The following is a 15,936-nucleotide window of genomic DNA, read 5'->3' as shown; positions in this document are numbered from 1 at the left end:
TCAGCACCTGCCTGGCTGCGACGAGCCGCCCTCAAGGGGAAGGAGAAGCAGGACAAGAGGAGGAGGAGGAGGAGGAGGAGGAGGAGGTGACATTTATTTTTCTCATTAGGACAAAGCAGGGAGGAGGGCAGGAGCGGGGTGCTGATGCCCCAGTGACCCCCCCAACACCACAGAACTGGAGCTGGCAGTGCCTCTGCCCCTTTGCATGGGGCGATGCGGGCACCCCAAGGCTCCTCCTGCCTTTTTTTGGAGGAGCTCAGGAGCAGCTGCTTCTCCTCCGGCGCAGCAGAGCGGTCTGGGGGCTCCTCTCCTCCTCGGGGTCGCTCTCACAGCGGCGCTGGGGGGCACAGGGGGGGCTGCAGGGCACGGCCAGGGCTTCCCCCGAGGAGAGGGCACCCCTCAGTGCACAGCACCCCACCCTGCACCATGCCCCCATCACGCTGCCCCAGCAATGGGAGGGATGCCCAAAACAGGGGGTCTGCAGCACAGGGGGCACTGCCATAGAGAGAAACGGAGGGAGACCTCCCCCAAATCCTTTCTTCCCCCAAAAACTGAAAGAGAACCTCCTCCATATCCATTCTTCCCCCTCCCCAGGCCGTGCTGGGTGGGATCTGGGGGCTCACCAGCTCCTCATCCTCCCTCCCCAGGCGGCACAGGCGGTTGCAGGCGGACACGGTGTTGTAGGAGAGCTACAAGGGGACACAGAGGGAGGGGTCTGAGGTGGGGGTCCCTGCCCAGATCTGGGGGGCTCCTCAGGGGTGCTGGGAACCCCACAACCGGGCACCTTCCACTTCCTGCGGGCGTTGAACTTGCGGAAGTTTCTCATGTTGATGGAGGAGCGGCTGCGGCTCAGCGCCTGCTTCCTGCTCAGGGGCTGCGGGGACAAGGACGTGGCACTGCCACTGCCACTGCCACTGTCCCCGTGTGCCCATCCCGCTGCCAGGGTGTCACCGTGCCCCCCAGCCCTGCCCGTGCCATTTACCTTGATCCAGGGGTGCACCAGGCACTCGGCTGCGCTCATGCGGCGCCTGCGGAACACGGGGAGGGGTTGGGGTCGGGGCTCCTGGTCCCACAGACCCACATTGGGGATGGGGAGGGGTCAGGGGCAGTGTTGGGGTCAGGATTAGGGTTAGGGTCAGGGTTAGGGTCATGGTTAGGGTTAGGGTCAGGGTTAGGGTTAGGGTTATGGTTTAGGGTTAGGGTCAGGGTCAGGGTTAGGGTTAGGGTCAGGGTCAGGGTCATGGTTAGGGTTAGGGGCAGGGTTAGGGTTAGGGTTGGGGTCAGGATTAGGGTTAGGGCCAGGGTTAGGGTCAGGGTTGGGGTTAGGGTTATGGTTTAGGGTTAGGGTCAGGGTCAGGATTAGGGTTAGGGTCAGGGTTAGGGTCAGGATTAGGGTCAGGATTAGGGTTAGGGTCAGGGTCAGGGTGATGGTTAGGGTTAGGGCCAGGGTTAGGGTCAGGGTTGGGGTTAGGGTTATGGTTTAGGGTTAGGGTTAATGGTTATGGTTTAGGGTTAGGGTCAGGGTCAGGGTTACGGTTAGGGTTATGGTTTAGGGTTAGGGTTAGGGTCAGGGTCATGGTTAGGGTTAGGGCCAGGGTTAGGGTCAGGGTTGGGGTCAGGGTTATGGTTTCGGGTTAGTGGTTATGGTTTAGGGTTAGGGTCAGGGTCAGGGTTAGGGTTAGTGGTTATGGTTTAGGGTCAGGGTCAGAGTTAGGGTCAGGGTTAAGGTCAGGGTCAGGGTCACATTAAGGTCAGGGCCATAGGGTTAGGTTTAGGGTCAGGGTCAGGGTCAGTGTTAAGGTCAGGATCAGAGTCAGGGTCAGGGTTAGGGTTAGGGTTAGGTTTTGTTTTAGGGTCAGGGTTAGGGTTAGGGCCAGAGTTAGGATCAGGGTTAGGGTCAGGGTTAGGGTCAGGTTCAGAGTTAGGATCAGGATTAGGGTCAGGGTACGGGTTAGGGTTAAGGTTAGGGTCAAGTTAGGGTCAGGGTTAGGAGTAGGGTCAGGGTCAGGGTTAGGAGTAGGGTCAGGGTCAGGGTTAGGGTTAGGTTTTATTTTAGGGTCAGGGTTAGGGTTAGGGTTAGGTTTTGGTTTAGGATCAGGGTTAAGGTTAGGGTCAGAGTTAGGGTCAGGGTTAGGGTCAGGGTACGGGTTAGGGTCAGGGTCAAGTTAGGGTCAGGGTTAGGAGCAGGGTCAGGGTTAGGGTTAGGGTTAGGTTTTGTTTTAGGGTCAGGGTTAGGGTCAGAGTCAGGGTCATGTTTAGGGTCAAGCGTAGGGTCAGGGTTAGGGTTAGGGTTAGGGTTAGGGTTAGGGTTAGGGTTAGGGTCAGGGTCAGGGTCAGGGTCAGGGTTAGGGTCAGGGTCAGGGTCAGGGTTAGGGTCAGGGTACGGGTTAGGGTTAGGGTCAGGGTCAAGTTAGGGTCAGGGATAGGCTCAGCGTCAGGATTTTGCTAGTGGGGATGGAGAAGGGAACCAGATGGAGGTGGACATGTGGGAATGGAGAGGAGGATGAGAACGAGATGGAAACAGAGATGGGATGGAGATAACGATGGCTTGGGGATGCAGATGATGGATGGGATGGGATGGGATGGGATGGGATGGGATGGGATGGGATGGGATGGGATGGGATGGGATGGGATGGGATGGGAATGGGGATGTAGATAGGGATGGGGATACCACAGAAATGGGATGGAGATGGAAAGAGAGATGGGGATGATGGAGGTGGGGATGGGGATGAAGATGAGACCAGAATGGGATGGAGATGGGCATAGGAACGATGAAGATGGGGACGGAGATTTTGGAGGTGGGGTAACAGAGGTGTAGGTGGGGGCAGAGATGGGAAGGAGATGGAAGGGATGGAGATGGGGCCTCACTGTGGCTCCTTCAGCAGCAGCTGGCGGATGAAGTCCTTGGCCAGCTCGGAGGTCTGGCTGAAGCAGCGCTCCTCAAACTCGTAGGCGCCCGCCACGACGTTGGACAGCGTCTCAGCATCCGTCTCACCCTGGAAGGGGGACAGGCCACTGAGCCTGTGGGGACACAACAGAGCCACTGAGTGCCAGGACAGCACCAGCACCCACAGCGTCCCCGTGCCTCAGTTTCCCCCAGCCGCAGAGAGCATTGCCCCATACTCACAGAATGTAGGTGATGACTCCGATGCTCCTGAAATGAAGGGGTGGGAGTCAGGCGCTGCCCTCCCTGGGGCCCCCCATGCCCTGTGGCACCCATGGGGGGGCTCTCCCCACCCACCAGCTCAGCCTGCTGCCCCCCAGGTCCTGATCCTCACCACATGTCGGTCGCAGGGCTCAGTGGTTCATAATTGATCACTTCAGGAGCTGGGGGCAAACAGAGCCAGGGTGGGACATCAGGGGGACAGGAGCATGGCTGGGTGGGTGGGTGGGTGCAGGGACCCCCAGGGATGTGCCAGCCCCCTACCAATGTACTGGGGGGTCCCACAGAGGCTCCTGTAGGTGATGCCATCCTGCAGCTGCTGGGCCAGCCCAAAGTCGATGATCTTGATCCGGGGCTTGGGGATGTCCTTGTCCTGCAGCATGATGTTCTCGGGCTGTGGGAACAGGGCAGGGCACAGCGGGGTGACCCGGGGGTTCCAGGGAGTGAGGATGGGGGGGTCCCCCACGTGTGGGAATCCACAAAATCCACAAAATCAGAGGGTTTTGGGGAAAGCTGCAAAAGGCAGGCCCCAGAGACAGCAGAACTGTGATTGGAGCTAAGCAGCAGCCATGAGATTGGTCAGCAGGAAAATGAAATAATTTTAAACTGTAGAAAAGCACAGACAAACAGAACAATGGTAGTAATGTGTGTCTAGAATAACTCTCTAAGCTGCAGAAAAGTTTATCTAGCAAGAAATGAAGGAGGTTGAAGCTTAATAATGGAGCTCTGTGCGTTGTGTTTTAAGGCTTACAAGCAGGTATTATATTTTAAATAAGCAAGCATTGTTTAACCCAAGGTATGTGTGCTTATAGTGGTTGGATGGAACTACTGTCAATATAGAATATATACTACAGAGATATAAATACTGTCAATGTGCTTTTGCTTTGTGTGATTGGTCAAAAAAAAAAAGTTGTAAACTAAGCTGTAACATTAAGTTCTTGGCCTGCTGCTGGGGATGTGAGCTGATGGCACCTTCCCATTGTTATAACCATGTGATGAGAGTGATGCTGGAGAATAAAACAGCTCAAGGGCTGTTCCCAGCAGTCCTGTCCTGTCCATGATTTGTACATAGATTTGTCAGCAGAAAAATTATCTAAGAAGTAGAAAGTGAGGGCAAATAAAACAACGATCTGTGTATTAACACTTGTCTAGAATAACTCCTCAAGCTGTAGAAAAGTATATTTAGTGAGATATTAGGAAGTTTCAGGCTTAATAATGGAGCTCTGTGTGTTGTGTTTTAAGGCTCATAAGCAGGTGTTGTATTTTAAATAAGCAAGCATTGTTTTAACCAAAGGTAAGTGTGGTTATAGTTAATAGATATAACTGCTGTCAATGCGCTTTTGCTTTGTGTGATTGGTCGAGAAGCTTATAAAGTGAGTTGTGACATTAAGTTCTTTGTCTGCTGCCTGGGATGTGAGCTGCTGGCATCTTCCCACTGTCATAACTGATGCTGGAAAATGAAACAGCTCAAGGCATGTTCCCCAGTCCCGTTTGTGGTCTGTAAATAACCCTCTCCTGCTGGCAATGCCCACCTTGAGGTCGAAGTGAGCGATGAGGCGGGCGTGCAGATATTCCACCCCGCTCAGGATCTGCGCCAGGAACTCGATGGCCTCCTCCTCCGACAGCATCTCCTTCTCAGCAATGAAGTCAAAGAGCTCCCCACCCCTGATCCTGTTGTAGGTAAAAGTTATGTTAAGTTAGGGTATAGTTCAATTATACAGTATTAATTATGTTATGTTAATTGTATTAAGAGTGGGGATTATTAGAATGTGCTAGGAGAAGGGTCCAGGGTTTGGTGGAAGGGCAGTCTGGCAGGGCAAGGTGAGGTTGAAGAGGGATTGGATGGAAGATCTGAGCAATCATTCTAAGCCCTGCAGAAACAGTTGGTCCAGAATGAACGGCGTTAAATACCAATGAGAAGCCTGGAAATGGACCATTCACCATGCAGATCCAAAATGGACCAATCCTGGACTCAAAGTGGGCTATAAATGGCGGGAGTTCAGTTGGGTCAGGGTTCTTCTTTTTGGAAACTTGTTTTGTGGGGACAACCCAGTGCACTTGGGGGTAAGCGCACTGTTCTGTTTTTGGCTGTTTGGGCCCTCAGGCTTATCCTGGGTACTCCATTCTGTTACCAGGCTTGCAGAGGTGAAGAGATAGACAAGAATCTTGACTCCATGATCAGAAGGCTGGATTTATTAATTTATGATATGTGTTACAGTATGACTATGCTAATAGGAATAGAGAGAAAAGTCTCAGAAGCTTGCTATGCTAAGAATAGAAAAGGAATGAATAAACAAAGGGGGTCTCTCTGATTCTGTCCCAGAGGGGAGCTCAGCCTTTGATTGGCCCTTAATTGTAAACATGCAACATGGGCCAATCACAGGTGCACCTGTTGCATTCCACAGCAGCAGATAACCAGTATTTACATTCCACTTCTGGGGCCTCAGCTTCCCAGAAGGGGGAAAAACCCTAAAGAAAGGATTTTTCACAAAAGACGCCTGCAACACCGTTCCCTGCAGCCATTTTAACAAACGAGAACCTCTTTCTCCACAGAAAGTTTGGCCTTTTTCATATCCACAACAATCCCGGGGACAGGGGAGCTCGGCCACCTCCAACACGCGGCACAAAAAGGGGGTCCCACCCTGCAGGACCCCACTCACAGCTCCAGGACGAGCACCACCTCTGCCGCGCTGCTGAAGAGCTCGTGGAGCCGCAGGATGTTGGGGTGCTGGAGCTGCCGGAGGATGGAGACCTCCCGCTGCACCTGAGCCCGCTCCAGCCCCGTTCGGCCCCGCCGCATCCTCAGGAACTTGGCGGCGTAGAAAGCGCCGGTGCTGCGCTCCCGGCACAGCCTGACCACGCCGAAGTGGCCGCTGCAGAGAGAGCGGGGCTGGGTTGGCACCGGGCAGGGGGAGAACCCAGAAATCCGGGTGTCCCCGGGGGTGCCATGGAGCTGGGATCCTGCCTGTGCCGCAGCGAACCTGCCCGGATCCTCACCTGCCCTGTGTTCACCTGCCCGGACCCCACTCACCTGCCTGGATCCCATTCACCTGCCTGGATCCCATTCACCCGCCTGGATCCCATTCACCTGCCCTGTGTTCACCTGCCCGGACCCCACTCACCTGCCTGGATTCCACTCACCTGCCTGGATCCCATTCACCTGCCTGGATCCCATTCACCTGCCTGGATCCCACTCACGTGCCCAGATCCCACTCCCCTGCCTGGATCCCATTCACCTGCCTGGATTCCACTCACCTGCCCTGTGTTCACCTTCCCAGACCCCACTCACCTGCCCAGACCCCACTCACCTGTCTGAATCTCATTCACCCTCCCAGACCCCACTCACCTGTCTGGATCCCATTCACCCTCCCAGACCCCACTCACCTGTCTGGATCCCATTCACCTGCCTGGACTCCACTCACGTGCCCAGACCCCACTCACCTGTCTGAATCTCATTCCCCCTCCCAGACCCCACTCACCTGCCTGGATCCCATTCACCTGCCCTGTGTTCACCTGCCTGCAACCTGCTCACCTGCCTGGATTCCACTCACCTGCCCTGTGTTCACCTGCCCAGATCCCACTCACCTGCCTAGATTCCACTCACCTGCCTGGATTCCACTCACGTGCCCAGATCCCACTCACCTGCCTGGATCCCATTCACCTGCCCTGTGTTCACCTGCCTGCAACCTGCTCATCTGCCCAGATCCCACTCTGGGCTGTCCCCACCTGCCCAGATCCCCCTCACCTGCCCTGTGTTCACCTGCCTGTGACCTGCTCACCTGCCCAGATTCCTGCTCATCTGTGGCAGATCCCACTCACCTGCCCAGATCCCCACTGAACCTGCCTGGATCCAACTCACCTGCCCAGATCCCACTCACCTGCCCAGATTCCTGCTCACCTGCCCAGATCCCCCTCACCTACCCAGATTCCTGCTCATCTGTGGTAGATCCTGCTCACCTGCCCAGATCATGTTCACCTATCTGGATCCCACTCACCTGCCTTGATCCCTGCCTGCCCTGTGTTGACCTGCCTGGATTCCTGCTCACGTGCCCAGATCTAACTCACCTGCCTGGATCCAGATCCCCCTCACCTGCCCAGATCCCACTCGCTTGTTTGGATCCCCCTCACCTGCCTGGATCCCCACCTGCCCTGTGTTCACCTGCCTGCAAGCTGCTCATCAGTGGTGGGTTCTGTTCATCTGCCCAGATCCCCCTCACCTGTTTGGATCCCACTCACCTGCCTGGATTCTTGCTCACCTTCCCAGATCCAATTCACCTGCCCAGGCCCCATTCACCTGCCCAGATTCCTGCTCATGTGCCCAGATCCTCCTCACCTGGCTGGATCCTACTCACCTGCCCAGATCCCTGTCACCTGTGGTGGGTCATGCTCACCTGCCCAGATCCCACTGAACCTGGCTGGATCCCTGCTCACCTGCCCAGATCCCCACCTGCCCTGTGTTCAGCTGCCTGTGACCTGCTCACCTGCCTGGATTCCTGCTCACCTGTGGTAGATCCCACTCACCTGCCCAGATCCCACTCACCTGCCTGGATCCCTGCCTGCCCTGTGTTCCCCTGCCTGCAACCTGCTCACCTGGGGTGGATTCTGTTCACCTGCCCAAATTCCTGCTCACTTGCCCAGATCCCACTGAACCTGCCTGGATTTCTGCTCATCTGTGGTAGATCCCACTCACCTGTTTGGACCCCCCCCTCACCTTCCCAGATCCCCTCACCTGCCCAAATTCCTGCTCACTTACCCAAATCCCCCTCACCTGCCCGTACCCCCCTCATCTGCCCAGACCCCCCTCACCTGCCCGTACCCCCCTCACCTGCCCAGCCTCTCCAGCAGCTCATACGTGTCCTCCACGCTGCCCGGGCTGGTGGTGCCTGCCAGGCCCTGGCCCTCCTCATCCTCCCTGGGCTCAGCCACGTCCTGCGGGGGAACAGCAGCAGCACCTGGGCAGGGGCTGAGCCACACCTGGGGTTGCAGGGACCCCCCCAGAACCCCCCAGAACCCCTCAGAACCCCCCAAAGGGAACCCCCAGTGCTGTGTCAGGGCTCAGCCCCTGCCCAGGGACCCCCAGAACCCCCCCAGAACCCCTCAGAACCCCCCAGGATGCTCCAAAGGGAATCCCCATCCCCATCCCCTCAGCTTCATCTGAGCTCAGCCCCTGCCCAGGGACCCCCAGAACCCCTCAGAACCCCCCAAAGGGAACCCCTAGTGCTGTGTCAGGGCTCAGCCCCTGCCCAGGGACCCCCAGAACCCCCCCAGAACCCCTCAGAACCCCCCAGGATGCTCCAAAGGGAATCCCCATCCCCATCCCCTCAGCTTCATCTGAGCTCAGCCCCTGCCCAGGGATCCCCAGAACCCCCCAGGACCCCCCCAGAACCCCCCAAAGGGAACTCCCAGTGCTGCATCTGAGCTCAGGCCCTGCCCAGGGACCCCCAGAACCCCCCAGGGACCCCCAGGATGCTCCAAGAATAATTCCCAGTGCTGTGTCGGAGCTCAGCCCCTTCCCAGGGACCCCCAGAACACCCCCAGAACCCCCCAAAGGGAATCCCCAGTGCTGCATCTGAGCTCAGCCCCTGCCCAGGGACCCCCAGAACACCCCAGGGACCCCCAGGATGCTCCAAGAATAATTCCCAGTGCTGTGTCAGAGCTCAGCCCCTTGCCAGGGACCCCCAGTATCCCCCCAGAACCCCCCAGGATGCTCCAAAGGGAATCCCCAGTGCTGCATCTGAGCTCAGCCCCTGCCCAGGGACCCCCAGAACCCCCCCAGAACCCCTCAGAACCCCCCAAAGGGAACCCCCAGTGCTGTGTCACAGCTCAGCCCCTTCCCAGGGACCCCCAGAACCCCCCAGGGACCCCCAGGATGCTCCAAGAATAATTCCCAGTGCTGTGTCGGAGCTCAGCCCCTTCCCAGGGACCCCCAGGAACCCCCCAGAACCCCCCAAAGTGAACTCCCAGTGCTGCATCTGAGCTCAGGCCCTGCCCAGGGACCCCCAGAACCCCCCAGGGACCCCCAGGATGCTCCAAGAATAATTCCCAGTGCTGTGTCACAGCTCAGCCCCTGCCGAGGGACCCCCAGAACCCCCCCAGAACCCCCCAGAACCCCCCAAAGGGAATCCCCAGTGCTGTGTCAGGGCTCAGCCCCTGCCCAGGGACCCCCAGAACCCCCCAGGGACCCCCAGGATGCTCCTAGAATAATTCCCACTGCTGTGTCAGAGCTCAGCCCCTTGCCAGGGACCCCCAGTATCCCCCCAGAACCCCCCAGGATGCTCCAAAGGGAACTCCCAGTGCTGCATCTGAGCTCAGCCCCTGCCCAGGGACCCCCAGAACCCCCCCAGAACCCCTCAGAACCCCCCAAAGGGAACCCCCAGTGCTGTGTCACGGCTCAGCCCCTGCCCAGCTCTCCCAGTTTACACCGAATTTTCCAGCAGATGGAAATCTGGAGACTTCCAGCCCTTGGGAAGGACCTGCAGGAGCTGCTCAGGGGGTTTGGAAATGGGGCAGGAGCAGGAATGGGGGGGTGGGGGGGGGGGTCACAGCAGCCTCCCCATCCCTCGGTGTGCAAGGGGTGCAAAATGCAGAGAAAACACAAAATTTGGTTTGTTTTTTGTTAAAAAAAAAAAAAAAAAAACAAACAGCAGATTAATAAGAGATGAAAGCATGGTGAGATCAGCCACTCCCTGGCAGTGCCACCCACAACAGGGGAAGTTTTGGGAAGGGAAGGTTTGGGAAGTTTTGGGAAGGGAAGTTTTGGGAAGTTTTGGGAAGGGAAGGGAGGGGAAGTTTTGGGAAGGGAAGTTTTGGGAAGGGAAGTTTTGGGAAGGGAAGTTTTGGGAAGGGAAGGGAAGTTTTGGGAAGTTTTGGGAAGTTTTGGGAAGTTTTGGGAAGTTTTGGGAAGTTTTGGGAAGGGAAGGGAAGGGAAGGGAAGGGAAGGGAAGGGAAGGGAAGGGAAGGGAAGGGAAGGGGCACAAGGGGCCCCATTCCCATCTCCTGCTCCTCTGGAAGAAGGAGGGAGAGCCTGAGGAGGGAGGGAGGGAGGGATGGTGGAAGATGTTGCTAAGGTTTTGCTTTTCATTATCCTGCTCTGATTCGATTAGTAATAAACACAATTAATTTCCCCAAGTCGAGTCTATTTTGCCCATGACGTTGAGAGGAGTGAGGGATTTGTCTTTGCAGACGAGCTGGGAGATAAAACCAGCACTGAGAGATAAAAGGAAGGATTCCGCTGATTGACGAATGGAAAAGGAGATTTGATTTTAAAAATAAACTTCAGAGGTTTGATTTTAAAAATAGACTTTGCTGACAAATGAAATTGGATATTGAAAGATGAAGGAAACAATGGGGAAAACCCCTAAATTCCATAAGAATTAAAAATTAAAAGGGAAGATTGTACATTAGAGGGGAATCATTGGTATAAGGAAGGCTGTACCTCTCAAATACCTCAGAAATGGGAAAAAAAAAGAGGGAAATTGGGACAAAAAGGAGGCTGAGTCCTCCAAAAAATTGGAGAGACCCCAGGGGAATGCCCTGTGGCCTCTGCCTTTATTCTAATAAAGTTACAGGACTCCTCTGTCTCATTTTTGGACATAAACCTCTGGTGTTTGTGGATTAATTTTCCTGACAACATTAATGGGTGAGTGACCCCTCCCTGCCATTATCCCCACCCAGGAGCCCAAAAACTGATGTAAAAATAAAGTACACAGACATTAAGTTAAAAAAAAAAAAAAAAAAAAGGAATAATAATAAACTTGTAATCATAAGTTATTAAGAAAAACCATAAACTTATGTTTCTATAGTAATAAGTAAGAATATAATTTAAGGACGAAACGGTATTGATAAGATGAAGAGTCTACAGTGTAGTAATGTGATTATATAATGTTAAAAGTTGATGTAAAAATTAAATTAAAAGTTAAAAATGGGTGTTAAAATAAAGTGCACGGACATTAGGTAGAAAAATAATAAACTTATGTTTTTATAGTTATAAGTAAGAATATAATTTAAGTTGAAGTAAGAAACTGTATTGATAAGATGGTGAGGAGTTTATGGTATAGTAATGTGATTATATAGATTTAAAATTGGTGTAAAAATTAAATTAAAAGTTAAAAATCGACGTAAAAATAAACAGACACTAAATAGAAAAATAATAAACTTATGTTTTTATAGTTATAAGTAAGAATATCATTTAAGGAAGAAACTGTATTGATAAGATGGTGAAGAGCCTACAGTATAGCAATGTGATTATATAGAGTTAAAAGTTGATGCAAAATTAAATTAAAAGTTAAAAATTGATGTAAAAATAAACAGATATTAAGTAGAAAATCATAAATTTATGTTTTTATAGGCATAAGTAAGAATTTAATTTAAGTTTAAGTAAGAAACTCGATAAGATGGTGAAGAGTCTACACTATAGCAATGTGATGATATAAAGTTAAAAGTTGATTTAAAAATTAAATTTAAAAATTGATGTTAAAAATAAAGCGCACAGACATTAAGGAGAAAATTCATAAACTCATGTTTCTATGAGTAAGAATATGCCTTAAGTAAATGAGAAACTGTGTTGGATAAGATGTTGAAGAGTCTATAGTGTAGCAATGTGATTATATAAAGTTAAAAGTTTAAAAGTTATAACAAAGCAGATGTGTATACATGCAACAGCAGCCCATTAACTAAAAATAACCACAGTGCAGTAAAAGGGAATAAAGGGGATAAGTTAGAAAAGCAAAATAAACCTTGGGCATTAAATCAGAAAGTTTTATATTGTCATGCAACAAGGAACTTGTGGCTACTTCGTGCTATGGCCAAATGTTCACTGCTCTAAAATCCCACAGCCTCTATTTGTCCAAGTGATAATATAGATATTGTTGAATAATAGCAATTATTTTATATATAATTTTACACTAAAAATATATAAATATTATATATATAATAAATATCCTATATAAGTGTAAATATATGGTTATATATTACATTATGTTATGTTATATTGAATTATTTATATAATAAATATTATTTTTATATATTTAAAGGACAATCGGTGGCCCCCAAACCCTAAAGGACAGTCAGAGGTTTCCAAAACCTTAAGGACAGTCCCCAAACCCTAAGGGACAGTTGGAGGTCCCCAAACCCTTAAGGACAGTCCCCAAATTCTAAAGGACAGTAGAATGTCCCCAGACCCTAAGGGACAGTCCCCAAACCCCAAAGGACAGCCCCCAAACCCTAAAGGACAGTTGGAGGTCCCCAAACCCTTGAGGACAGTCCCCAAACCCTAAAGAACAGTCCCAAACCCTTAAGGACAGTCCCCAAATTCTAAAGGACAGTAGAACATCCCCAAACCCTAAGGGACAGTCCCCAAACCCTAAGGGACACTCGGTGGTCCCCCGGGGATGGACACAAGGCACGGGGACGCATTGCCCCGAGCCTTGCCAGGCGTGCCCTGGCATTGAGCTGCTTTCAAAAGGAGGGAAACTGAGGCACGGGTGGGCACAGCCTGGTGAGCTCCTGTAGAGGGGGGGGCAGAGTGTCCTGTCCTGTCCTGTCCTGTCCTGTCCCCCCATGTCCTGCTGCCACTCACCAGCAAAACCCAGAAATGAGTTCCCAGCTCAGCATCCAACTGCCAAAAAGCCCCATTGGACCCCAAAGAGCCCCCTTGGACCCCAAAAAGCCCCATTGGACCCCAAAAAGCCCCGTTGGACGCCAAAAAGCCCCCTTGGACCCCAATATCCCCCCCAGCCCCCCAAACTGGGTGTGTCATGGGGAGCTGGGACCGCTCACCTCCAGCTCCAGCCTTCCTCCAGCAGCCCTGGCAGGGCCAGGATCTTCCTCAGCACCAGGATCTTCCTCAGCACCAGGACCTTCCTCAGCACCAGGCTCTTCCTCAGTGCAGGACCTTCCTCAGCACCAGGATCTTCCTCAGCACCAGGCTCTTCCTCAGTGCAGGACCTTCCTCAGCACCAGGATCTTCCTCAGCACCAGGATCTTCCTCAATACCAGGATCTTCCTCAGTGCAGGACCTTCCTCAGTACCAGGACCTTCCTCAGCACCAGGACCTTCCTCAGCACCAGAACCTTCCTCAGTGCAGGATCTTCCTCAGTGCAGGACCTTTCTTAGTACCAAGATCTTCCTCAGTGCAGGATCTTCCTCAGCACCAGAACCTTCCTCAGTGCAGGACCTTCCTCAGTACCAGGATTTCTTCAGTACCAGGGTCTTCCTCAGTACCAGAACCTTCCTCAGCACCAGGATCTTCCTCAGCACCAGGACCTTCCTCAATGCCAGGATTACCTCAGTGCAGGACCTTCCTCAGCACCAGGATCTTCCTCAGCACCAGGCTCTTCCTCAGTGCAGGACCTTCCTCAGCACCAGGATCTTCCTCAGCACCAGGATCTTCCTCAATACCAGGATCTTCCTCAGCACCAGGACCTTCCTCAGTACCAGGACCTTCCTCAGCACCAGGACCTTCCTCAGCACCAGGATCTTCCTCAGCACCAGGAATTCCTCAGCACCAGGACCTTCCTCAGCACCAGGACCTTCCTCAGTGCAGGATCTTCCTCAGTGCAGGATCTTCCTCAGTGCAGGACCTTCCTCAGTACCAGGACCTTCCTCAGCACCAGGATCTTCCTCAATACCAGGATCTTCCTCAGCACCAGGGTCTTCCTCAGTGCAGGACCTTTCTCAGTACCAAGATCTTCCTCAGTGCAGGATCTTCCTCAGCACCAGAACCTTCCTCAGTACCAGGATCTTCCTCAGTACCAGAACCTTCCTCAGCACCAGGATCTTCCTCACAGCCTCAGCAATCCCGGGAGCTGCGCCAGGCTTTGGCCACAGCAGCTCAGGACAAGGAGATCTCTTTGCATTCCTCTTGAAAACACCCCCCCAGCTGCGCAGAGCAGCCAGAAAAAAAGCCTTTTAGGAATAATTCCTGGTGGTTCCAGCCTCAGATCCCTGAGGAACAGCCGGGACAAGGCGGGATGAGCCGCTGTCCCCTTCTCACGCCGCGCTCTCCCCGTTCCGGTGAGCATCGCAAACAGGAAGCCACAGAAACGTGGGAGGCCCTGAAGGTTTTGGGGAGGTGATAAACACGAGAGCAAGCTCCCGGACTGAAGTGATTTCAGTGTTTTTTATAAAAAAGGAAAGGCCTAAATCAACGAGGTTTGTGGGCCAAGCAGGAGTGTTCCCATCGAGGATGCTGCAGCCCTGCTGTTGGGGTTTTCTTGAGCAGCTGGAGCAGCACAGCTTCCCTGGGACAGATCCCCTTTTTATCCTGTTTTTTTGCCCCTTTGGATTGTTTTTTAGTCCCTTTGGATTGGTTTCTTTTTGGATCCTTGTGAAAAATGCATGTATTTTATGACTGGCTTTTCGCAAATCTTCAAATGAATATTAGATGTGTTAGAAAGTGATGCTGTATTAATTATCTTAAGTAGTGTGTTAAATAGAGTTTTAGGTTATAAAAAGTGTTAAAATAGAAACGATGCTGTGTAGGACACTTTTTTTAAAGAAAGGACTTGCAGTGAGATAGCAGCCACAGGATACCTCAATCTTTCAGGGAAAGAGAATTTATTGCCTTCTTATCAGAAGAAACGAACTTCTTCCCACCTCAAAGGTGCTGTTAGGATTCAGAGGAAGAAACTGATGATGACCAGACAGAATCTTGTGTTTGAATGGAATTTATGCATCATGAAGAGATGTATGAATATGCAGCAGGCTGTTGTTTTTAAGGGTTAATCCTTTGTTAACGTGAGTCCTTTTTCAGGCGTATTTTGCCCAGAAAAAGGCACCCGGACATCCATAACTCTTTGTCTCTATTGTCTCATATTGTCCTAATTCAAATTGTCCAAATTATTATTGCTCTAATTGTATTACTATTTTTATAACCATTTTATTACTAGTAAACTTTTCAAATTTTAAAACCAAGTGATTGGAGTTTTTCACACCCTTCATTTGCACGAAGGTTGAAGGCCTTGATTGGCCTTTACAGTTCTGCCCAGGCTGGCTCGTGGTGCACTTCACTGAGGTGTGTTATGGTACCATGAGTACCATATTTCTTATAACTACCTTTTTAACCCCTTTTAAAATATAATAACAAAATTACCAGTACATGTTTAATGATCTATCAACTACTTTACAACGGTTTCTAACCTGTTTTTAACAGACGGACGGCAGGGATTGTGGAGTCATCACACAGCTCAGCCGTGGGAATCCTAAATTTTAAGGATTTTAATCCTTAAAATCTGAGGGGTTTGGGGAAGCTGCAAAAGGCAGGCTCAGAAGCAGCAGAACTGCGATCAGAGCTAAGCAGCAGCCATAAAATTTGTCAGGGGAAAAAAATTATACAAGAAGTAGAAAGTAACGACAAATATAGAACAATGGTTTGTGTATTAATCCTTGTTTAAAATAACTCCCTAAGCTACAGAAACGTATATCTAGCAAGATATACTTTTATACTTTTTTATGCTTTTATACTTCCTATATTAGGAAATTCTTAGCTTAATAAAGGAGCTCTGTGCATTGTGTTTTAAGGCTCACAAGCAGACATTGTATTGGAAATAAGCAAGCATTGTTTTAACCAGAGGTACGTGGGCTTATGGTGGTTGGATGGAACTACTGCCAATGTGCTTTTCTTTGTGTGATTGGTCAAAAACTTTTAAAGTGAGTTGTAGCATCGAGTTCTTTGTCTACTGCCAAAAATGTAAACTGCTAACATCTTCCCATTGTCGTAACCATGATACTAAAAAATAAAACAGCTCAAAGCAAACTCCTCAACAGTCCCATCC

General features: G+C 51.4%; 1 protein-coding gene across 1 annotated transcript; it reads right to left on the bottom strand.

Annotated features, from left to right (window-relative positions):
• Positions 1–256: 256 nt before the first annotated feature.
• On the bottom strand, positions 257–15,874 carry LOC131095042 (death-associated protein kinase 2-like). Its single transcript, XM_058042633.1, has 14 exons — positions 15,865–15,874; positions 13,514–13,674; positions 12,941–13,042; positions 7,989–8,092; positions 5,824–6,036; positions 4,696–4,834; positions 3,428–3,557; positions 3,279–3,327; positions 3,128–3,154; positions 2,869–3,021; positions 983–1,028; positions 785–874; positions 624–689; positions 257–337 (listed from the first exon to the last, which is right to left on the bottom strand). The coding sequence occupies exons 1-14, from the start codon at positions 15,872–15,874 to the stop codon at positions 257–259; spliced, it is 1,371 nt and encodes a 456-aa protein (XP_057898616.1).
• Between the last annotated feature and the right edge of the window lie 62 nt (positions 15,875–15,936).

Source organism: Melospiza georgiana, chromosome 33 (genome assembly GCF_028018845.1).
Source record: "Melospiza georgiana isolate bMelGeo1 chromosome 33, bMelGeo1.pri, whole genome shotgun sequence".
NCBI lineage: Eukaryota > Metazoa > Chordata > Aves > Passeriformes > Passerellidae > Melospiza > Melospiza georgiana.
The sequence above is the reverse complement of the archived record's forward strand: the minus strand, read 5'-3'. Positions and strand labels throughout refer to the sequence as shown.

Bases quoted from the DNA above. Each gene is read 5' to 3' on its own strand.
- LOC131095042 (XM_058042633.1), bottom strand. The intron at 3,558-4,695 runs GTGGGCATTGCC...CTGTTCCCACAG, and splicing joins TCGCTCACTTCGACCTCAAG to CCCGAGAACATCATGCTGCA. The intron at 1,029-2,868 runs GTGAGGCCCCAT...CGTGTTCCGCAG, and splicing joins CTGCTGCTGAAGGAGCCACA to GCGCCGCATGAGCGCAGCCG.